The 22,545-nt window shown below is 49.6% G+C and overlaps 3 protein-coding genes across 4 annotated transcripts; 1 reads left to right on the top strand and 2 right to left on the bottom strand.

Moving 5' to 3' along the window:
• Positions 1-1,448: 1,448 nt before the first annotated feature.
• LOC114586969 (toll-like receptor 5) lies at positions 1,449-6,808 on the bottom strand. Its single transcript, XM_077920259.1, has 2 exons — positions 6,713-6,808; positions 1,449-5,329 (listed from the first exon to the last, which is right to left on the bottom strand). The coding sequence occupies exons 1-2, from the start codon at positions 6,756-6,758 to the stop codon at positions 3,402-3,404; spliced, it is 1,974 nt and encodes a 657-aa protein (XP_077776385.1). The 5' UTR covers positions 6,759-6,808; the 3' UTR covers positions 1,449-3,401.
• A 1,602-nt stretch (positions 6,809-8,410) lies between these two features.
• Positions 8,411-17,647, bottom strand: VPS51 (VPS51 subunit of GARP complex). The gene is made up of 10 exons (XM_028709165.2): positions 17,369-17,647; positions 16,221-16,350; positions 15,855-16,001; positions 15,382-15,601; positions 13,830-14,574; positions 12,638-12,853; positions 11,130-11,348; positions 10,313-10,434; positions 9,874-9,961; positions 8,411-8,823 (listed from the first exon to the last, which is right to left on the bottom strand). The coding sequence occupies exons 1-10, from the start codon at positions 17,558-17,560 to the stop codon at positions 8,563-8,565; spliced, it is 2,340 nt and encodes a 779-aa protein (XP_028564998.2). The 5' UTR covers positions 17,561-17,647; the 3' UTR covers positions 8,411-8,562.
• CATSPERH (catsper channel auxiliary subunit eta) lies at positions 14,857-22,468 on the top strand. 2 transcript variants are annotated; one of them, XR_013391052.1, is made up of 3 exons: positions 14,857-14,996; positions 20,415-20,514; positions 22,067-22,105. XR_013391052.1 is itself a non-coding variant. In XM_028709166.2 (3 exons), the coding sequence occupies exons 1-3, from the start codon at positions 18,794-18,796 to the stop codon at positions 22,141-22,143; spliced, it is 351 nt and encodes a 116-aa protein (XP_028564999.1). In that variant the 5' UTR covers positions 18,118-18,793; the 3' UTR covers positions 22,144-22,468. The 2 variants fall into 2 exon arrangements, 1 of the variants encoding a protein (XP_028564999.1); XM_028709166.2 differs by lacking the exon at positions 14,857-14,996 and adding an exon at positions 18,118-18,967 and having other exon boundaries at positions 22,067-22,468.
• The last annotated feature ends 77 nt before the right edge of the window (positions 22,469-22,545 follow it).

Here is a 22,545-nt window from a genome sequence, read left to right as displayed (position 1 = left end):
TATCCCGGAGCAGCCAATCGCGCCCGAGGGAGGAGGGCGCGGAGCCTATCAGGCGAGAGGAGGCGGGCCCGCCTCACTGCTCATCCCGTCCCGTCCAGCCCTGTTCGTGCATCCAGGCGCCCGCAGGAAAGAAATGAAATCGTGGTGGTGAAAAGGGAGAGGACAGAAGAGGGAGTGGGCGGTGGACGGTGGTGTCCCAATCCTTCGCTTTCGCCGTCCTGGGTTCCCTTGGTGGTGGAAGAATGCGCTAATGAGAAGGAAAAGAGAGTGCCTGGGCATACGCAGAGTGCAAAACGCCTCCTGCTCTAATGCATTGGAGTTCAGTGGAGAAATGAACAACTGGGGGTGGGGGGAATGGACCAAAACGGAAATAAACACCAGGACGCGTCGAGATGGCTTTTAAATCTCGCCTGTTGTTTCTGAAATGGAAAAAATATACTGCCTTCAAGTCTCCATTAAGCCACAGGAATTTTATTTATTTATATCCCACCTTTTTTACGCGAGGCAGTGTGCATGACTCGGCTCTTCTGTTGTAAGTGGCCTTTTAATTAAGGCGCTGCTTGGAGTCTGGCATCTCAACAGCACCTGCTTTCTGCAAAACCAGCTCATCCACAATGATGTGATGGTGGCTGTGGCTGTTTGTCCACCTGGGGGCGCTGCAGCATAACCATGGTATTATCTCCTTCGCTGGCCTCATAGGCACCAACTCCTTGTAACCGAGGTCCCTTCGACCCCCCCTCCCCAAAAATAATAATAATTGAGGGGGCCGCCCCTCCCCCATTTGATGCGCATTGCCATTCAAATGGTGTGTGAATGCCGTGTGTTGTATAAAAGGTGTGGGTTTGTTTTCCCTTTGGCTGCTCAGATTTGGCAAGTCGGTTTTTCGGATAGGGATATACAGTGGTACCTCAGGTTAAGTACTTAATTCGTTCCGGAGGTCCGTTCTTAACCTGAAACTGTTCTTAACCTGAAGCACCACTTTAGCTAATGGGGCCTCCTGCTGCTGCTGCGCCGCTGGAGCACGATTTCTGTTCTCATCCTGAAGCAAAGTTCTTAACCTGAAGCACTATTTCTGGGTTAGTGGAGTCTGTAACCTGAAGCGTATGTAACCCGAGGTACCACCGTAGACCATATCCGTGAGTACCAAGCTTCTGCGATCAAGCCCAAAGCAGTGTGCCATCGCAAGGCAATCTCCATTCAAAGTAGCTGCAAGGAGTTCTTTATTAGGAGTTCTTTATGGAAGACCCACATAGACCATGTGTCCATTATTTTCAGTACAGTGAGTTTGTGAGAGGGTGCTGTGCGTGTCAAGTTGATCAGGCCTGAGACGCGCAAGAACCTTTGTTTTGCAAAGGGAATGCAAGGAGACAAAGATGAACAACTAAACCTCAATCTGGGGGTTTTTTCCTTTGCAAGGGAATGTATAGGGGGAAAATCCAGACCAAAAATGAAAGTTCAAGACTTTATTACCTAGCAAAATATTTAAACCAGGGGTGTCAAACTCAAATTCATCGGGGGCCGTACGAGCAATTTGGTCACCCTCAAAGGACCGGTTGTATCTGTATCTTGCATGTAAAGTGGAGGTTTCCTATGTAGAACGGCCGGCGCCGCTAGAGGGCAGACGTTCTCTGGCTTGTAGGCTGCTGTGCATGCGCTGAAGAGGCGGCTTTCTTGTGTAAAAAAAAAAAAAGCGAGAATAAAAGGTGAAGGCTGGTGGCCGGCGGCGGCTACACGGGCCACATGATGAGGTCTGGCGGGCCGGATTTGGCCCGCGGACCTTGTGTTTGACACCCGTGATTTAAACAGTGAGGTGTTTTATCCCTTGTGGAGACTGACTCTGGGAAAAAGGGAGAGAGAAGCTGGAATGAAGCTATTACCCTAACCTAGCAGCACACAAACCCTAAATTCATACACACTCAGGAGTACACACACCAAGGAATCCGAGCAAGGGTTCTGTAACAACCAAACATAGGGGGAAAGTGAGGCCTGCAGATATGTGTTGACTCTTCAGAATTCTGCTGTTTAAGTCTTTTCTGAATTATAATCCTTTCTTCACATTGTAATATTTTCCCCAGTTGCCTTCTCCCACTCGGTCTTCTCTGCCCCAAATTGCCTTCCTGGTGTCGGCACTGAAACAGAACTGCCTCCATAGACACATGGCAAAGGAAATCCCACCCCACAGGATGTAGAAAACAGTGCTGGGCTGCGGAAGCAGGCATTTTCCCTTTGCCCAAATAATCCATGATTGTCTCAATATTTGTCCTTTTCACATGCGCTGGAACTTCCATTTGCGTAGGTTCAAAGTTAGGGCCAACCCTGCTTCTTAGCTTCTTAGTCCTCTGTAAGCAAAACCTGATCACTCGCAAACACACACACACACACACACACACACATGTGTTAACTGTTCTGTTCAGGTTGCCAGGTCACCTTGGATTGCTTTCAAGGCTGAATTACTCGGCAAAGCTAATGATCAATCTAATTGGATTAAGGACACAGTTTTACTGATAATGAAAGGAGAGATGTTTTAAAAGCATTTATGTATGAATACATCATCAGCATAAGTATCTCTAACAAACGTTATTTATTTCATTAAATGTATACACGTCTTTTAAAAAAAACCTTGTTCAAACTATGTTATGTATTTTTGTGTTTTTATACTTAAGCCACCCTGTGATCCTCAGAGGAAGGGCGGTATATAAATTTAATAGGTAAATAAAATAAATAAATACAGTAGTAGGTTACTTAACTTGCTAGGTTGCCAAATCCACAAGTTGGCTCTAAAGCTTCTGCTTCTTAGGGTTATCAACTTACTAAAACCATGTTTAAAGATACAAAATGCATTTTAATCATCACACACCCACACCCCAAATTACTGAGGGTGGAGGAACTACCAAGAACTGATAGGTAGCATCTCTAGGAAAGCACGTTTCTCACATACTTTGGACCCAAGTCGTTTAGGACTTAGTAAGCAAAGGGAGAGGGAATTGGAATGGGCAGTTTTGACAGCAGGGAGTAGGAGGGTAGACTCACTTCCAGGACTGTCCCTGGAAAATCGGGACATTTGGAGGGCCTGCAATCACACAGCATTTGCCTCTCTCTGTGTGTGTTTGGATTGTTTTGCTTACACATGCCAGAAGCAAAAAAACAAAAACAAAAAACAAAAAGCCAGCTTGGGGGTGTGAGTTACGAAACGTCAGCAATTTGGCCTTTGCTACTTGAATACACAGAGATTATGGGCCTACCAAATGGATGTTCCCAGGCATGCGAAAAGGACAATGAGGCATTTTTTTTTGATAACTGGAACACAGATTTTGGCACTGCTGTGCAGCTTGATGGCATCCCGCATCCTGTGGGATAAGATTTTGTTCTCCATCCCAATCCCCATATTGGGTCGTAACATATTATTGGGCACACTTGCTCTGGAGGAACCAGGACAAGGAGAGATGCAGGAAATCAGGGCTGGTTTGAATGCACAGGAGATTGGCCACAGCTCCACTCAGCCTTGAGTCTTTGTCCTGCATCAGACTCTGGAAGTCAGAAAGTCCACAGTCGCACAGCAAGGACAACTCGCTCAGGTCCAATGACTGCAGCTGCACCAGTGGTTGAAATGTAGAGTGGGAAAGGGTCACTATGGGGTTCCCATGGAGGCTAAGGCTGCGCAAGGATTTCAAGCTGAGGAATGCCTCCTCAGGAATGATGGGCAGGAGGTTGTCAGAGAGATTCAGAGTCTGGAGAGACACCAGACCCTGGAAAAGTCCTTCAGGAAGGGCCCGAAGGCCATTGGAGCTGAGATTCAGGACTCTAAGGTTCTCCAAATGCTGGAAGATGTCCGCACAGCTCTCTGTTTTCCAGATGTTTCCCAGGTCGTTATGGGAAATATCTAGTTCTCTGAGCTGCCCGGGGCCTCTCTCAGCCCTGAAGCACGTTGCCAGCTGATTGCCTGAGAGATTCAGGAAACGCAAGGTGGGGTTTTCCCCTAGTTGACCCCAGAGACTCCCTAAGTCACTCAGGCGGTTGGAGGAGAAGTCAAGGTGGGTCAGGTTGCTGCTAAGACGTTCAAGACCCCAGGCATCCCCAATCCTGTTTTGCCCCAGCATCAGGCGCAGAAGGGATGGGAGTTTCCCCGCCGGGACCCTCACGAGAGCATTGTCCCGGAGGTCAAGGGTTTGCAAGGAGTTCAGCCCCACCAGGGCATCGTGTTGAACAATCCCAAGGTGGTTGGACTTCAGGATGAGGTGCTGGAGTGGGGATGACCTCAGGGGTCGCAGGGCTTCTGTGTACAGCTCCCCAAGCAGATTGTGGGACAGGTCGAGAATACGCAATTGGCTCAGCCCAGAGAAGGCCCCATCCTTGATCTCAGTAATCTGGTTGGATCTCAACAGCAGGATGTTGAGGTCTGGGAGCCCCGAGAAGACAGATGGGCCCAATTCCCTGAGGAAGCCATTGGACATGTCGAAGGAGTAAACTCCGCTGCCACGGAGGCCAAGAAAGGTGCTGGGCGAGATGCCCTTGAGGTTACGGAAACCAAACCCGCTGCCGAGGGCGGCTGAGTGCTGCATCTTGAGGTTATGGATTCGAGTGCCATTTAGTCGTGTGAAGAACTTCTGAGCTTCCATCGCGTTCCATGAGTTCGAAGAGACGTCCAGAGTTCCCAGCACGATGCTGAAGAAAGGGTTGGTGCAGGCATTGGGATTAAGCAGTCGGTTGGATGAGAGGTCAAGCAAGGCCAAATGGTGCCCCCTGAGGTGCTGTAGGTCTTCCCCACAGATTTCCCCAATTTGGTTGAGCTTCAGCTGAAGGACACTCAGCTTCCTCAGGCCCTGGAAAGTTGGATCAGGCCTCAGCCTACGGATGCGGTTTCCAGAAAGATCCAGCCTCTTCAGTGATACCAAATCCTGGAAATAACCTCTTTCCAGTACTTCTTCGTCAAAACCATTGAAATCCAAGAGCAACACCTCAAGCTGGGTGAGGCCGTGGAAAGCAGCTGGGTGCAAGGTCAAGTTCTTGTTGCCACCAAGATCCAGGATCCTGACACTGGGCACATTCTGAAACGCCCTTTCTCCGACATAGAGGGATCCTCCCAGTTGCTTCCCAAGAGACAGCATCTTCAGGGACGGCATTTGGGAGAAGGAGGAATCCGAGATGTTGGATAAGAAGTTGAAGTTCAGCAAGAGGACCTGAAGGGAGCTGTCCATTTCAGGGACTTCCTTGTGTCTTTGAGCTTGGCAATTGGCCACCAGCAGAGAATTCACTTTGGTATGGTAGCAGCGGGGCTGGCTGTCAACAGTGGACCCCAAAACCAGCAAGAAGATGATCCTACTAAAAGGAGCTGGCAATTAAGAGAGAAGAAAGGGGACATTTGTTAGTTCCCTGTTCATTTTCCTAGCACAGCTTGTCCTAACTTTCCTCAAGTTTAATGGGGCAAGAAGAAGCTTTGACAGTTGACTGATCAGAGAGATGGCATAATTTGGCTGCTGATAGTCCCAGATTTAAATGCCACCTCTGCAACAAACACACAAAGTGGTCCAATATTGTCTCATTTGATGGGCAGCAGGAAGAGCTCTTCAGGGTGTTCCTGTGCCGAGGCCGCTCCCAGCACTGCTTGTCCAATAACCCTTTAACTGGAAATGTGAGGATTTTATAATTTCGGGTATATTCTGCCTTTCCTCTTAAGGAGCTCAAGGCAGCAATCATGATCCTCCCCTTTCTCATTTCTTCCCTGCAACACCCCAAGTGGCCCAAGATCACCAAATGAGCTCCATGGCTGAGTGGGGATTTGAACCCTGGACTCACAGACACTAGCCCAACAGCCACTGCACCAAACTGGCTACACAATATCCCAAACTGAATAATCTTGGGCATGCAAAGCACGGGATCTAGCAATAGAGTTGCAGACTGACCAGCAAAAGGACAGACCATCTTTTAACCACCTTTTAACACCCTCTTGATGTGCAGAAAACTGCAATAAAGCTTCCCTCCTCCCACACAGTAAAGAGATAAGTCATGGCCATCTGCTGATGTCTGCAGTTCAAGCTGTTGGCCTTGTGAGTAGTAACAAGAACAATAACAACAACAGCAATAATAATAATAATAATAATAATAATAATAATAATAATAATTGTACCCCACCCATCTGACTGGGTTTCCCCAGCCATTCCGGGTGGCTTCCATCATAGATAAAAATAAAATAAAACCTTAAACCTTAAAAAAGTCCTTATACAGGGCTGCCTTCAGATGTCTTATAAAAATCAGATAGTTGTTTATTTCCTTGACATCTGATGGGAGGGCTTTCCACAGGGTGGGCACCACCACTGAGAAGGCCCTCTGTCTGGTTCCCTCTAACTTCACTTCTTGCCAGAAGGCCACCAGAAAACCCTCCGAGCTGGACCTCAGTGTCTGGGCTGAACAATGGGGATGGAGACGCTTCTTCAGGTATACTGGGCCGAAGCAGTTTAGGGCATTAAAGGTCAGCACCAACACTTCGAATTGTGCTCGGAAATGTACTGGGAGCCAATGTAGGTCTTTCAGGACCAGTGTGAAAAAAACATTTGCATCCCACCTATGCCACGGAGTAACGGGCCTTCCCCATCTTAAAGCTCTTCACTAACCTGAAAGTTGATGACTCACCTGACAGGGGAGAATTATTGAATTTCTAGAAAGAGGACCAGTCATATTGAGGGACTCAAACCCCACTTTATCTTCTGTCACTCACCTTTTGGAGCCCTCCAAAGTGGGCGACTTTGGTGAAACCTCGGCATGGTGTTGAAGCTGGTGCAAAATGAGACTCTCTCTCTCTCTCTCTGCTGCTGCTGCTTATGGGTTGGCACAGTCCTTGCCCCATATAAACACCACCCGAGCAGTTCCCTTTCTGGGCCCCACGTCAACAGCCTGTGTTGACTCAAATGTGATTTGGAAAGATGCATAATGGGGAAATACTGGGGAAATTCCCTGAGGGCCCTTCAGCAGATATTACTGTTCCCACCCCCACCCCCCGCCGCCGCCCTCCACCATGCTAGCTCAAGTGCAACATTTCCTAGGTGCACACAGATCCTTAAAGATTGCTAAAACCAAGTCTACCCAAGAATAACTGCACACAGGCTTCCTGCACTTTGTATCATTGGGTGAAAGTGGAAATTTCAGGCAAGGTACCTTGTCGCCCTGCTGGAATGTCCTCTCCAGAGCAGCGAATCATTTCCATTTGTAGTTTTGTCATCTTGCATTTAAGGCCAGAGTGGCGAACTCTCAGCCTTCTGTGCCACATATGCCCCCGAAAGCAATTTCACTCAGCTGCCCATTTCCCTACCAACTTTCTGAGAAGGGGTGGTTAAAAATTATTCACAGTTGCATTTGCAAGGCAGGGAGGGCAGGGAGAGCAACATGTTTCAAGAAGGGGGGAAATGAAAGACCTAAGCTTTCAATGTTGCGTGTCCCTTTCAGCTTGTGCATGTCACATGCATGTAATGTAGGACTGTAGTCCTCTGTATGAAATCCCTGAACTCAGCCCAGAACTGAGTTCAGCAGTTTGGAGAAGCTGTGGTATAGGAGAGCCGAAAATATTGCCAATATATTTCACATCTGGCAACCCATGTGCCCCTTGGGTTTTAGTTAGTACATGGGTAGACGAGTCTAAAAAGCCTGGGATGCAAATTTTCACAGTCCTCTAGTGACTATGGTGGCTCATTTACCAGGTATAATGTATTTAGCATTAACTCTGGAAGTGTATACCTGATTCTGACCAAAAAGTCTTCTGATGTATTTTTAGTTCTAGGAGGCTTAGTTTGGTCAAAATCCAGTATACACTTCCAGAGGAAGGGGGAGACCCATGCATGCTTTTTCGGCTGTGGCCCCGATCTGGTGGAACGCTCTGTCACAAGAGACTAGGGCCCTGAGGGACTTGACATCTTTCCGCAGGGCCTGCAAGACAGAGCTGTTCCACCAGGCCTTTGGCCAGGGCACAGCCTGACCCCCTCCTCTGGCAATCTTCGCGGAGCTCTGGCCCAATGGTTGCCATTGGTTTGATTTGAATTGAGTTTAGAATGAATTGATTTTAGACTATATTTCAATTAATTGATTGTGATTTTATGTAAACTGTGTTACTTTTACTGTTGTTAGCCGCTCTGAGCCCGGCTTCAGCTGGGGAGGGTGGGATATAAGTAAAATTTTATTATTATTATTGAGCTCCTTGGAAGGAGGTAGGATATAAATTGAATAACAATAATGAACAAATCTGGTTGGCCACAGAGACAGGATGCTGGACTGGATGAGCCTTTGGCCTGTCCCAGCTGCTGCTGCAGGACTTTTCTCATGCTCTCGTGAAATCATGCAAAAAGGAGCAACTGACACGGTCTAATTTTATCCAGAGCTACAGTTTCCTGGCTGCTGCGGAAACAAAATAGCCTTCACCAGTGAATACGGTTTAAGTTATTCTTTATTTATTACAACCACATTGACATATTTTGAGGTCTCACCTGCCAGACATTCCCGTTCTCCCCCTACCTGGCAGGGAACAAGAGTGCAGACACATAGCTGCCCTTCCCCCCGGTCCAGCCCCCTCCTCGTGCCCTAGCCGCGCTCACAGATGACTTCAATGACACTCTGCTCCATGGGCACGGGGTCAAGGCAGCGGTGGGCTGTGCTGCCCACAATCTCATCCAGCAGGAAGTGCACCAGGTTCTCATCAGAGACAAAGCGCCACAGATAGAGTTGCAGGTAGTAACAGTCCACCTGGATCTGCTGCAGGCCAAAGCGGCCAAAAGTTCGCAGGCGGACACACTCCAGGAACGTCTTCAGGCTGATCTTGATGATGCCGGTAAGCACAGAGACCTGAGTGGAAGAAGACGATGAAAAGGATTAAAAAATGGACAGCAGACTGAAGATCCAAAAATCTGCCCAACAGATATTTTCCTGATACTTTCCCCCGGAAGTGCTCACTGAAATCATTGTATGGTTTTGGACAACTGCTCAGTATGCCTCTCTTCAGCCAGGCCTTTGGTTAAGTCAATGGGTGCCTCCCTTCCCCTTGCATGGCCGTTTTGTGTTTTTATTCTATGATTTTCATTTAAATTGCACTTGCTTTATTGGTAATGTTCTGCAACCTACTTGGCCTAAGAGTGCCAACAAAACAGGCAAATGCCATTGCCTGTGGCTTCGCCCTCCTGCCCCAATCACACATTGCTGTGTCAATTTTGATGATTACAAACAGAAAAAACTAATAGAGAGGGGAACACCTAAGACCCAAGAGTAAAGGCACTTATGTGGCTTCTCTTACCAGCCAAGCTTAACCATCCATCCTGGCCAGGTCTTACTAAGGACCTTCATCATGGATGTTCATCACAAGCTTCTTAATAAAGGCTTGATTCACCTCTGTCCTGGTGGCAGCCAAACGGTGCTCAGAAACTGAAAGAGGGCGGGTGATTCATTCAGCAAAGGTGCCAAGATGACCACAAGCTCTGATTCTGGGCTCCGCTGAGAATCAGGCATTTTGGGAGGGGAGAAGCAGATTGGAGCTCCGTGAACTATTAGCCTTTAACACTGAGAGGGAGAACCCAAACGGACGCCTCCCCTACATATTGAGAAAATTACGGTTCTCTCCTGATCTGAGTGGTGTAATCGAATGAGGTTCAGGCTGCAACTGCAGCCCTAGTGAAAGATATATACATATATATCTAGCAATAACCAAAGAAAAGGAACCTGCTACCCTTTCTAGAGATCAGTCCCATCATCTGTTGGCAAGGGCAATGGCTCCTCTCTCCCTGTGGGGTGCATGCACATCTCCCCAAGAGGCAGATCCAGGCACCCCTGTAGAGAGGCCACCAACCTCACGTGCTTTGGCAGGAGGAAGCACAACAGAGCAGGCCACTGCAGGCTCCTCACCTTGTTGAACTCCGCAGGGCTGAAGATGTCGATGCGCTCAGAGAAAAGCTTCTGGATATTGCTCAGCAGGTTGGTATCCATGGGAGCGCTTGGGGAGAGAAGAGAAGAGATGAGGCTCACACAGAGTGGCTGACTGCTTGTGGGGCTAAGGGCCGTGCCCAAGAGATTAGCACACCATCCCCGACCCCTGAACTGCCTTGCTGGAGAGGGGTTTGGATGGACATCTCTTTCCCTCCACCCAGGCCTGTGGCACACAATAACTATGCGAGATATCCATGGCAGGCAAGCCAGCATCAATTCTTGCGAACCAGAAACTCTTAGGGGCCAATTTGCAAGGTTGCATTACATACACACAGTGCCCCGCCTGCTCCTTTATGATTTAGGGATGATTCAAACTCCCCGTCCAGCAGGAAGGACAGGGCCTGCCTCCCCAGCTCACCTGGGCGTGTAACTTGGCGCGTAGCGGCTCTGCTGCCGGGAGCTGCTGTAGACGGAGAAGGTTCTTTTGCTGGAGTCACTGCTCTGGGCTTTGCGCACACCTTCCTCATAGAGAAGCCCAACCTGCGTGGGGAGATTAACGTGTGAGGCAGTTACTCGAATGGAGAGGGAGCCTCTGCACAGGTTCACCCTCTTTCAAGTGAGGACCCCTGGCACCCCACGCCTACCCTGTAACAAGCAGCATATGACACCACTGTCAAAACAGCTGCACTGGCTGCCCATTTACTATTTGTATTAATTTACAGAGCCCTGACCAACTTAGGTCCAGGGTGCCTCAGGGACCGACAAAGCTCTTCTATCTCAGCTCAATTACTGAGAACATCTGCAGGAGCATCGCTGGTCGTTCCCCGAGTTGGTGAGGCTCATTTGACATCAACAAAAAAAAGAGCCTTTGGTGTCATTGGCCCAGTCCTGTGGAACGCTCCACCACTAGAGATTCAACAGATGCCTTCTGTGCCAACGCTTGCTGAAAATTTTTCTATTCTGCCAAACCTATTTAGCCTGTTAAGAATACATTTTCCATGACGATTAGCCGATTTTAAATTTTAATGTGCTTTCCGTATAGATACACTGGAAACTGGTATTTTCATGGTATCATTATAAATAAACAAATAGATAAAAAGGAACAAACCCCCAAATTCCAACCCCTTCTTCCTCATATGGTGCCCTATCTTACCCTATAGCTGACTTTTCCATTTACAGGCAAGGTAAGAAGCTGGAACCGGGTGGTTTTCTGAAATCCCCCCCCCTCCACTCACTTGAACATCAATGGAGGTGGCATCCTCCACCACACGCTTCATGACAGCACGGACATTGCGTGGTTCAATGGTGGTGATCCAATCCCGCGTCTCGACGCTTTTGCGCAGCATCTGAGAGATGACCAGGCCTTGCACCTTCACGTAGTGGTTCAGCAGCTTCTGGGCGGCTTCCCGGGCTTCAGCACACAAGCCAGTGACAGGGGTGACGGGAGAGTGGTCCTGGTCCAGAGGCAAAGCAGAGCAGGAGGAGGATGAAAAGGGTGGCACACTTGGCAGCTTGATGTGGGGCTCTGGAAAACTCAAGGGGCTTTTAGATACATAAAGAGGCCTCGCCACAAGGCAGGCCAGTCCGCTAAGAACAAAACTGGAGGTGGAGGGTGGGAAAAGCTGAGAGGGACTGGCTTGCCCAATGTCATCCAACAGGCTCCCAGAAGAGACAGGATTTGAACCAGGGACTTCCTGGCTCAAAGCTCACGCTGTTAACTGCTACACCATACCAATACTAAACAGGCTATATTTGGATAGGCTTTGCTGGTTTCTGAATGGTTTGAGATTTACATCTTTCTGAACTGCATCTGGAGAAATGAAATACGGTATATGTTTTATAGGAGGCGAGAAATGTAGGGGTTTCCTGGGGTGGTGGGGAAGCAGCAGGTGCGCCCTATGCAGTGACCGAAAGACTGAGGAGCAACTGGAAAGCTAATCGACACAGTCACCAAAGAAGCGGCACAGAGGACCAGAGCCATAAATGGAGTTAACACATTTCATTCTCAGCCAACACATGTGGAATGCAGGGGCCACAATACTTACATTTCAAGCTTCTTCCAAAGTGACAAAACCCAATTCTAATGCATTTCTAATAAATAGTATTGACTCTGCATAAGATGACTTCCCTTGAAAGAGACTCTGGCCCTGTGATATGGGGGGGACCCCACCTCCACCCCACACCTGAACACACCAAGCAACATGCTCAACAGGGAAGGACCCCTCCAAAAGCCAGGAGCAAGCTAGCCAGGATTTCTCGTTTGGGGCTGCCCCTTGGCTGAGAAAGTTCTGTGAGTCACACATACTGCAATCCCCATATTCTGCAATAAGGAAATCAGCAAGCTCTGCCACACACAGAGAGAGATGATGCAAATGGGACAGTATGTACAGTTCTGGCTTCCGCTATTTCATTAAATATTATGTTATATATGTTTTTTTAAAAGACCTGTTTACGGAGCTTGCGTAATGCTTCCCCCCCCTTCTTGTTTGGTAGTTGGCTTCTAAAAGTAAACTGGCAGGTCTAAAATGTGCTTCTTTGTATATATAAAGAAGGAACAAAGCCCTATGTTTGTTCCATAGTTGTGTGGAATAATGGCACAGCTGAGGCCTTATTCAGATCTCAATGAGCTCGGTTCTGAGCAGAGGAAAGGAAGCACAGCCCCCTTCTGCCCCCCAATCTAGCCATTTAAATCTCCCAAGCCTGAAATGACTCCCAGCATCCTCTCTTCCCACGTGTGACACACCTGCACCAGAAACTGTTCATCTGTCAAAGTGAGGATGTAGCTGATGGTGGAGGTCTCGTAGTCCAGGCAGAGGCGGGAGAGGAGCAGCAGCAGGGTGGGGGGCGTGGAGCCCCCCTTGTCGCCAGTGCTCTCACAGAACTGCCGGGCTGTCTGGCAGATGGACTTGATGAAGCTGACAATGAGGCCTTCGCGGACACCCTGGCTGCAGAATTCCCCCTAGGAAAAAGCAAGGAGAGGCACAGAGGAAAGTTAGAGGCATCGCAGCAAAAAGTCTCAGCCACCCAGCCTTGACATGAGCCACAGTTTGATTCCAGGGCCAGCACTGAAGGGAGTTGGTGGGCTCTTTAACCCTTCCTTCTCCTGCAAGAACAGGGACAGAGGCTCTGCCAGAGTTCGCCCCTCGGGTCCCTCAACCACTCACTGGGTCAGCAGGAACACTGACAAATGGGAGGGATGCCTGAAGTGGAGGATGCTGGCAAAGCCCATTGCTCATAGGCGGTGAGAAAGCTTTGAGCCTTTGCTTTTCTTAAGAGAGAAATCACATAGCAGGACTGGAGCTATGTGGGGCAGTTCAAGTACGGGGCCACCAGCTGCTGAACTGTCAGGAAGCCACTACGGCTGTTCACATTGGGGAAGAAGGGTTAAGGAGCCCTAACCTCATTTCAGACATTTCATAGAATTGTATGGCTGGAAGGGACCCCAAAGGTCATTAGTCCAACTCCCAGCAATGCAGGGATCTTTCAGAGATGCAAGTGGCTGAGGGGCATAATGAGAAGGGATTCATGAGGACTAGCAGCTATGGGGCCCCATCGCAGAGCAGGCAGAGGCTTCAGGCTGGCAGCTGCATATCCCAAAATGTAAACTAAAGAGACAGAGGCTGGGTACACCCAGCTCTGCCTTAACCCCTGGAAGGGAGATATCCTGGGGTGCTTCTCCCACAATCAGAGAGGTCCATCCTACAAAAGCAGGACCCAAGGAGGAGTTTCTTATGGGGATTCTGGTGGCAGTGGAAGGGTCTTGTTGTGAAGCCTACAGAGGGTTTGGCTCTCATACAATTTGTATCACCATGGGTTACCTTATGTAATTCTACATATGCGCATTTTTATTTCTTGCAATGTATCAAGTCTCTGGGCTCCAGCAAGCAACTTTCTCTCTGAGAAGTCTAACAAAATCTCTTTCTCTCTCTCCTTACCTTGAAATAAGGCTTGTTAGAGAAAGTGATGTCCTTGGCAGTGAAGAGGTGGACGTAGGTGAGCACAGACTTGATCTGGTTGAGGATGGAGGCTGAGATGGTGGCCAGCAGCTCTGCCAGGTTGGGGCTGTCCTTCCCCATGAGCCGAGGGGCGGCCAAGGACTGGCGCACGTCCGTCAAGCAGTCCAGGTAAAAGCTCTGCAGTGCCTGTAGGTACTGGCGGATGCGCTCCTTGGCTGCCCGCACCACGATTTCTGTGCCCTCCGCCGCTGACCGCGAGGCGGGCAAGAGCTTGACCAAAGCCTGCAAGCGGCGGTGGAAGCGGTCCAGGGCCCGCACCAGCAGGGAGTTATCGCCCACGCCCCGCTCCAGCTGGATGCGCCTCTCCACCAGGGCGAAGTAGCGCTCCATCAGGCCGTCCACAAAGGCCACCAGCTTGTCGTGGGCCATGCTGGCAATCTCACGGGCCCCCTCCCGGCTGACAAACAGCTCTTGGTATGAGGCAATCACCAGGCACATGTTGCTGACAAAGTTGTTGCAGCCGCGGTCGGTGAACTCCAGGATATCGGTGGCCGGGGTGGCCAGCTGCCCCTCGCCCAGCTCCGCCTCCAGGGCTCGCAGCTCAGCTTCCAGGCGGCAGCAGGCGTGAGAGAGGAACTCGTCGCACAGCTCCTCGGCAGGCTCGCCCAGCTGCAGCAGCAGCTCCACGCACTCCGCTAAGTCCTTGGCGCAAGAGCCCCCATCCCTGAGGAGGCAGGAAGGAAGGCTCTGAGGGCTGAGCTGCAGATTTTAAATTGGCTCCTCCTCTTAAGTGACATTTTCATCCCACCCTTCCTCCCAAGAGTCCAGGGTGACACAGAAGATTATCCCCCAGAAATTTCATAAAGAAGAAGAAGAAGTAGTAGTAGTGGTGGTGTTTGGATTTGATATCCCACTTTATCACTACCCGAAGGAGTCTCAAAGCGGCTAACAATCTCCTTTCCCTTCCTCCCGCACAACAAACACTCTGTGAGATGAGTGGGGCTGAGAGACTTCAGAGAAGTGTGACTAGCCCAAGGTCACCCAGCAGCTGCATGTGGAGGAGTGGAGACACAAACCCGGTTCACCAGATTACGAGTCTACCACTCTTAACCACTACACCACGCTGGCTCACAACGATCCTACAAGGTAGGTTAGGCTGAGAGATAGTGAGGGGGGCCAGTATGCCCATCATGCTTCAGGGCTGCATTGAGCAGGGTGGTGGTGTACCTGAACCCCAGCTCCTCGTTAGGCACTCCAACTCTGGCACCACATTGGCTCCCTGCAGCCATTCTCTCCCCCCAGGGAACTGTAGGACTCTGGGGAATCCAACTTCAGGATTCCTCGAATGGAAACCATGACAGCTAAGCTAATCTAAATTTGTACAGCAGAATCACAGAGCAGCCACCCTTCTTTGCCGGGTCTTCTGGCTCACAGCCTCCTCTACTTCAGTCCCCAAGAACTCCCCAAACACAGCCCCATTTGTAGCAAACAGTCAAGTGCAACAGCTCCCCTGATGTCTTCTGTTGCCTACCTGAATTTCTCGCGCAGCTTCTGAGCGAGGTCAGCCATGATCTTCTGGCAGTCATCCTGGATGCCCCGGAAGGAGGGCATGTGTTGGTACTGGTGGAGGATGGAGCGGGCCTTGCTATAGTATCGCACAGCCTGCCCGTAAGCCTCCATCTCCACACATTTGGTCAGGCGGGCTGGCAGCTCAAACAGGAACTGCAGCTTGCGTAGGAGCGCGTGAACACCTGGGGTCAAGAGAGAGGGAGGAAGTCAGAGCAGGGCAGGCAAGCTGCTTTGCAGCCCCAAACCCCAGCTGGTGCCACCCCACCTTCCAGCACTCAACAAGCTCCTCCTGGAGATGCTGGGGATTAAACAGGTAGCCTCCGACATGCAAAGTGGATGTTCTGCCACTGAACTGGTGCCCCCTCCCCATCAGCTCTGACGGGCTCCTGACACCCTTGTCGCACATTAGCAGCAATCAGAGAAGAGGTATCGCACCAGAAAGTTTGGTGATCTGCTCATGTTGATCCTGCAAGGTGCTGCTGATGCTCGCACTGAACTCCGTGATGACGGCCATGTTTGCTGCCAAGCAGTCCATCTCATCCTCCATCTTCTTGAAGTCATTCTTCATCTTACGGATTGTGTCTGAAGAATGGAACGTGAGAATGTTAGGAAGAGTCTGCTTCAAAAGCATTTTCTTCCATTGGCACTAACAGAAGCTGTCTGTTTAAGCTGAAGGCTGAGTGGGGAAGTTCTGTGGGTTGCAGGTTTCCCACACCTGATCTAAATAATAATAAACTGGAAGAGGGAGGTGAACCACAAATATAACTTTCCATGACCCCCCCCCACAAGCCTCCCAGTTACCTGTGGCCGAGATGAATTTGTTGTAATTTTCATAGACTAGAGTCTGCATGTCACTGTCCAAGGATCGGATCTGCTTCACCATGTCTGTCTCGCAGTCCATCAGCTGGGCCAGGGGGCATTCTTTTCGCAGCTGTCACACACAACAGAGGTGGGTGCTGAACTGAACTTGGCCAATGCACCTCTGGCTATCCTTGTGAACACTCCTCCACCCCCACCCCCACCCCCACCCAGTTTAATCATTGAGCCCTTGCTTTGTGTACAGAAGGCCTTAGATTCAAAAGGATCACCAGCTGCAGGGCTAAGATCTGGGCTAAACAGAGCAAGAGTCTGACTTCTGGATAAGGCAGGTCAATAGGTGACTGAGCTGCTGCAAGTGAAATGCAATACACTGCCGTTATGCATGCTTGTTTGGGTTATTCGTTTTTTTTAAAGGAGATTATTATTTTTTTACTCCCCAATATTGCAGTTGGGGAGACAGAGGCTGAGGGAGTGGCTTGCCAACACCAAGGAACACATAATAATAAAAATAATACATTTTTATTTATACCCCGCCCTTCCTGGTTCCAAACCGGGCTCATAGTGAATTCAGGGTGGAAATGAGAGCCAAAACAGGGGAGGATAAGCCTATCAGCCCAGATCCTGCTTGGGGGCTTCCCTTTGGTTGGCCACTGTGAGAATAGGACTAGATGGGCCAGTGGCCTTATGCTCTCCTTATCCTCTTATGGCCTTGCTGATTAATAGCTTAGTCTCTTTACCACAACACCACACCAGGTCTGGCATCCTTTGGAGATGGCACTCTGCAGATTACCAGAGGCACTCTGTTCTCAGATCCAATGCTTCAGTAATAATAGACGACTCCCTTCACCATGAGGAACCCTGAGATCTTTTGAGTGAAATCTGGATCTGTGAACATGCTAACCCTTCGAGGCAAAAGGCACTCTGCTCATGCCCAGAGACACTCAGCTCAAGCTGTTCAGCATTTTGGGAAAGCAAAGCAGCATTTCCCGGAAGAAGTGAGTTTTGGGGACGGGCCAGCTCGACACGGGACGGTGGAGCCAGCCCAGAGAAGGTTGCCATGGAGACCTCGCCAGTGGGCAGGGTGTTGCTAGGCGCGGAGGGTGTATCTGCCCGTCCGTGCCCCCCCTCACCTTGGTGAGGAAGACTTCCGGGTCGAAGTGGGGACCGTTGATGTCGGTGGGGCCCCCGAGATCCCCCCTGGCCGATCCCGCCAAGGCCTCCCCAGACGGGTCCGGCAGCCCGTAGTAGAGCTTCAGCATCCCGTGCGGCCTCCGCTTGCCGCCCGCGCCCTCGGGGCCCCGCTCCGCCTGAGGCGCCGACATGACCCGCTGCCTGTTTGGCCGTGGGGTGGGGGTTGGGGGGAGGCTGGGGAGACCGGAGAGGGGAGGGCGGCAACGGTCAACAGCAACTTCCACTTCCGGGAATAATAAAGTTTTGTTGCGACAGGGCGCAGGGAAGGCCTTCCCGTCTCTATGGAGACCGGGCGCTCAATAAAGTTTTGTTGAAGCGCTTCCGCTTCCGGCTCTTCCTCCAGCTGCTGCAGCTGCTTAAGGGAAAAAGCAACCCTACCGCTGCCTGGCGACGTTGTCAGCGCTCGGCTGCTTCCCAGGCCGGCCCCTGGAAAAGAGGGGGGAGCCTCCCCCCAAACCCCCCCCCACCCACCCTCTGAGGCACACAGGGAGCGCCCAGCCTAGCAACACAGGGACAACCCCTTGAAAACGCTTCTCTCGCCCCCCGGGAGGCCCCCTTCCACTGAACAGGACTCGGAAGGGGGGACTGGCAGGGTCTCGGGGTCCCCCCCCCTTAAGGAGCATACTCTTCACTCTCCCCCAAGGGAACTAACCTCCCCCAGGGGCACTGAGGCAGGTACAGTGGTACCTCGGGTTACATACGCTTCAGGTTACAGACTCTGCTAACCCAGAAATAGTACCTCAGGTTAAGAACTTTGCTTCAGGATGAGAACAGAAATCGTGCTCCGGCGGCGCAGCGGCAGCAGGAGGCCCCCATTAGCTAAAGTGGTGCTTCAGGTTAAGAACAGTTTCAGGTTGAGAACAGACTTCCAGAACGAATTAAGTACTTAACCCGAGGTACCACTGTACATTGAAGTCAGATCTCGGCTTCTGTGCATGGAGGGAGGGGAAGAGGAGGTGCTGCCTGGTCACGAAAGGGTTAGGGGTCAGCCTGCCCTAGTGCCAGAGACCCACCCCGCATTGTATGATGTGGAGGAAGGTTCTGCCCATCGTCTGGAAAGTGAGGCTTGAGGAAAGCAGCCTGGCATGCTGAGAGTTTGCTGGGGTCAAGGATTCCAGCTTCCTGGGACTTTGCAAGGTTGCCCACCCCCTCTTCCTTATTCTTCCTCAACTTGTTGCTGCACCCCAACACTCTCTTGCCCGTGGCTGCCTTTTCCCAGGCCAAGAGTTCTGGAACCTCTGGGCCTCTATGACTTCAGCAGGCCAGGATCTGCATCTGTCAGAGGCTGGGCTGTCTGAATGCGCGTTGCCTTCCTCAGGGTTCTAAATCAATGAAGCAGCCAACTGCAGAGGGGCATAGAGAGGATGAGCTGGAAGGATCCATTCATAACTATCACCTTCCCAAGCAAAGTCATCTACACCATTGGCTCTATCCTTATGCTCATCATTCACACAGGTGTTCTCATTGGTGACCTGTATCACTTCTTCGTCTCCCAAAGGGGGGACCTCATGAGCTTCCATTTTACCGTAGTGCTATTGGTAAAAAGCTCTATCTCTCTCCCTGTCTCTCTCACACATTTCCTCTATTTTGCAGGCAGTCATTTCAAAGAGGCTTACACAAGAAAAACTCCCTGGTGGTGCTTGCGACTGTAGAAAATGGATGAGTTCTGGTGCATAAGTACCAAACCCATCAGGATGGACATTGACACACTGTCCCTTCATAAATAATTGGCATTAATTTGTGTTTTCAAATCTCAAAGTCACTGTTTATCAAAAAGGTTGTTGTAGAGGTGGAGTAGGGCAACTTAAATGATCAGGGACGTGCAGCAACTCCCCTAGGAGGAAAGGTCACTATGCTTGAGTTTTTTTAGTTTAGGTTTAAAAGCACTGAAGAGGGACATGATAGAGGTGTGTCAAATTGTACATGATGTAGAGAAAGTGGACAGAGGAGTTTCTCTCTCCTGCAATACAAGAACCCAGTGGGATCATCCAGTGAAGACTGAATAAGAGAAGCCCAGGAGCTCAGGGTGGCATCCACACTTCTCCTTCTTGCCATTTAACCCCCATAACAATCTTGTGAGGTAGATTAGACTGAGAGGAAGTGACTGGCTGAGGGGGGATTTGAACCCTGGCCTCCAGGGTTCTAGTCCAGCACTCTAGCCAGTGCACCACACTGGCTCTCATGTTACGGGTGAATGAGAGAATTAACTACCATAAGATGTAGGTGATGGCACACACCTGGACAGTTTTAAAAGGGGACAAGACAAATTTGAGGAGGATAAGATGGTCAGTTAGAAGTGATAGCACTTCAGTTGTAGACTGCTCTGCCAAAACAGACAAGCTCCTTTGTCGTATTTCCAGCACCATCAACTCTTTCAAAAATTAAATCCTGAAAACGGTTTTAAAATATTCTTAGTGCTACTTGAGTTTGAGATGTTTTTAATTTTGTTGGTGGAATTTTGTTACTCTTCATTAGATATTCTTGCCCTTACTATTTATATCTTAAATGTTTCTATTGCTATTGGGCAGTCTATAAAAATAGTGCTAAGAAAATAAATACATAAAATATTGCCAGTCACCCACTGTAGTTCTTGCCCTTCCTTCTACCTGTCTCTGTTTTAAACATCCTGACTTGGTGGTCATGGGTGCACTTAATTTTATGCACTGCTGAATCTGCATTCAGCATTGCAAATAGAAAACCAGGAAGGTTAATGAAAAAAGTTCTTGAATATGACCAGCATGCTGAGACTCACTCCAGATTAAATGGATGTGGAGAGATTTGGGGTATGTGGTTTAGGATTCTAAGCTAACTTTTCCACAAATGTACCGGGGGTTTGCAATAAGCATCTAGAAAAGTGTCCCATTTGCCCCCTTCCATCTTAATCCCCCAGACAAAAGTGCATCAGAGTATAGAGATGATTCCCCTCTCCCACTTTTCCTTCATTGAAGACAAATCACTTCTGCTCCTTCTGTTTGGTTTCTGCAGTCCTCACATACAACCAGCTTCTACTGGGCACTGCTGGCAGCGATCTACACTTTACAAGCAGACGACGATGTGCTGATGTACATTGCCATGACATCCTTCGGTAAGGCAAATTGGGGAACTAGAGGGATGGGGACCCACCACATATTCCGGGGCTCCCTTCAAGCCCAGTGATGTGAGCTTTCTGGGAAAGATTGAATTGGAATCTTTTGTGCAAATTAGGGCAATTTCCATAGAGCAGGGTTTTTATTATTATTTTGCCATCATAATGTTTTATGAGGCTCTAAAAAGTGATTTAATTTAACAGGTTTATTTTGCTTTTATTTAGTAAACAAAGCAAAAAACACTAACATCGTCCAAGGGTGCTTAATACTTACTGGCATCTGTTGATTTCTACTAATAAGCTCATGAAATAGATCTCATAGAAAAATGCACACTGAAAAACCTGCCCCAGCTCTAGCCAATGAACCAGGACAAAAGGAATCCACTCACCGTGTCCCCATCTCCAAGTTGGAACAGCCACCTCCAAAAGAACCCAACCCTGGGAGGAGGAGGAGTGTGGCTAGAGCTTAGAGGGATGGGCCTTCAGCTGGGATTATCGGTGGTGGAAAGAGGTGGGCCCAGTTAGGAATGTCACATTTGCTGCAAAGGAGAAGGTGCCGCCTCATGTCGCAGCAGAAGCCAACTCTGGCCCTGGGGTAGCAAGGTTTTCCCTGATGCTTCCCAGACATAAGACCCAGTCCCCTAGCCCAAACTCCATACTGAATGGCTCAACTTCTGTGAGGGCTTCCCCTGACCTCCCAGGCTGCTGTCAGCCACTCCACATTTTGTCATACCCAGAAACGCATAAACTTGCTTGCTTCAAAGCAGTGGGTCCCTCCCACCCCCATTGTGCGTTGGAGAAGTGGAGTCACTTTTTTCCATCAGCGCTTTCAGGTCCCCTGCCACAACGTACTTTTCCACATGATGTTAGTGGTTTGTGAACGAGTCTCCTCTGCTAAAGCAGTGAAGAAACTGGAAGCTTCTGCTTTTGCTTTGAAATGTAGGATCAAAGCCATGGTTTATGGTGCTGCCACTATCAAGTTGTTGGTTTGTGGTCCTGGCTTATTAACAAACCAGGAGAGGGCTGCAGCTCAGTGTCAGGGCATCTGCCTCGCATGCAGAAGGTTACAGGTTCAGTCCTCAAAAGCATCTCTGTGTAGGGCTGGGAAAGTCCCACATCTGAAACCCTGGAGAGCTATTACAAATCAGTGGAGCGGGGACAGTACTCAGCTGGGTGGATCAATGGCCTAACTGTATGAGGCAGCTTCTCAGGTTACAGTTTAAGCTAACCAGAGTTCCGCCAAACTGAGAAGCAGCAAGGAATTCTAAATAGTTTGAAAGTGGGTACTTCGAATTTCCTCATGGGAGCCATGCCAGCGGAGAGGGAAAGGGGAAATATGCTAGCCCATGGCTTATTACCATAGAGCTAAACCATGGTTTAGCGCTACATTCCCAATGGGCCTGCATATCTGTAGCACACAAGTAACTGTGAAAGAGCTCATTGGCCTAGGTTGTGTGGAGGATGTCAGACTTCAGATGTCCATCTTTCAATTGGGAAAAAGCAGTGTTTGTACTGAAATGATTACTGATGCCTTCCTCTCCTTTCTGCCCAGCCCTGAACTTTGCCGCCTTCCTTGCCCGCTTCAGCATGGACTATGCCACCATTGATTACAGAGAGGAACAGTACTAAGCAGCGATTCTCAAAAGGGGGGTGCACTCCCCAGGCTTGTTCCAGTTTGCCTCCAAGGAAGAAAGGAGGGAGCAAATACAGTTTCGGGTTAACCAAGAGTTTAATGGAACACCAACAAACAAACAAACAGGTCTATTGCTTCAGGTGTAATAAAGTCTTGTATTTTCACCAAGAGAGAATTGAGGTGGTCAGTGAGCCACACAGTCACGTTGCTGGGGCAATGCCTCCAAATAACCTTTCCTTGCTGCAAGGGATCATGGGAAGTCTTGTGTGCCCCACTCCCTTTCCAAACTGCTATGAATGGGGCCAGCACCTCTCAGTTGAAGAGCAGGGTCTGAGAATCACCCAGCTGCTACCAGCCCTGCAACGTGAGATCTGGGGGGTGGATGAGCAGAGAGAGGT

Source organism: Podarcis muralis, chromosome 16, assembly GCF_964188315.1.
Source record: "Podarcis muralis chromosome 16, rPodMur119.hap1.1, whole genome shotgun sequence".
NCBI lineage: Eukaryota > Metazoa > Chordata > Lepidosauria > Squamata > Lacertidae > Podarcis > Podarcis muralis.
Note: the sequence above shows the minus strand (reverse complement) of the source record. Positions and strands in the feature narration are given on the sequence as shown.

Excerpts from the sequence above, each read along its gene's own strand:
- LOC114586969 (XM_077920259.1), bottom strand. The coding sequence starts at position 6,758 with ATGCCGAGGTTTCACCAAAGTCGCCCACTTTGGAGGGCTCCAAAAG. Across the intron at positions 5,330-6,712 it reads ACTTTGGAGGGCTCCAAAAG|CTCCTTTTAGTAGGATCATC; the intron begins GTGAGTGACAGA and ends CTTAATTGCCAG.
- VPS51 (XM_028709165.2), bottom strand. The coding sequence starts at position 17,560 with ATGTCGGCGCCTCAGGCGGAGCGGGGCCCCGAGGGCGCGGGCGGCAAG. Across the intron at positions 12,854-13,829 it reads CTAACAAGCCTTATTTCAAG|GGGGAATTCTGCAGCCAGGG; the intron begins GTAAGGAGAGAG and ends GCTTTTTCCTAG. Across the intron at positions 10,435-11,129 it reads CCACCTCCATTGATGTTCAA|GTTGGGCTTCTCTATGAGGA; the intron begins GTGAGTGGAGGG and ends CTCCCCACGCAG.
- CATSPERH (XM_028709166.2), top strand. The coding sequence starts at position 18,794 with ATGAGCTGGAAGGATCCATTCATAACTATCACCTTCCCAAGCAAAGTC. Across the intron at positions 18,968-20,414 it reads ATTTTACCGTAGTGCTATTG|TCCTCACATACAACCAGCTT; the intron begins GTAAAAAGCTCT and ends TGGTTTCTGCAG. Across the intron at positions 20,515-22,066 it reads CATTGCCATGACATCCTTCG|CCCTGAACTTTGCCGCCTTC; the intron begins GTAAGGCAAATT and ends CTTTCTGCCCAG.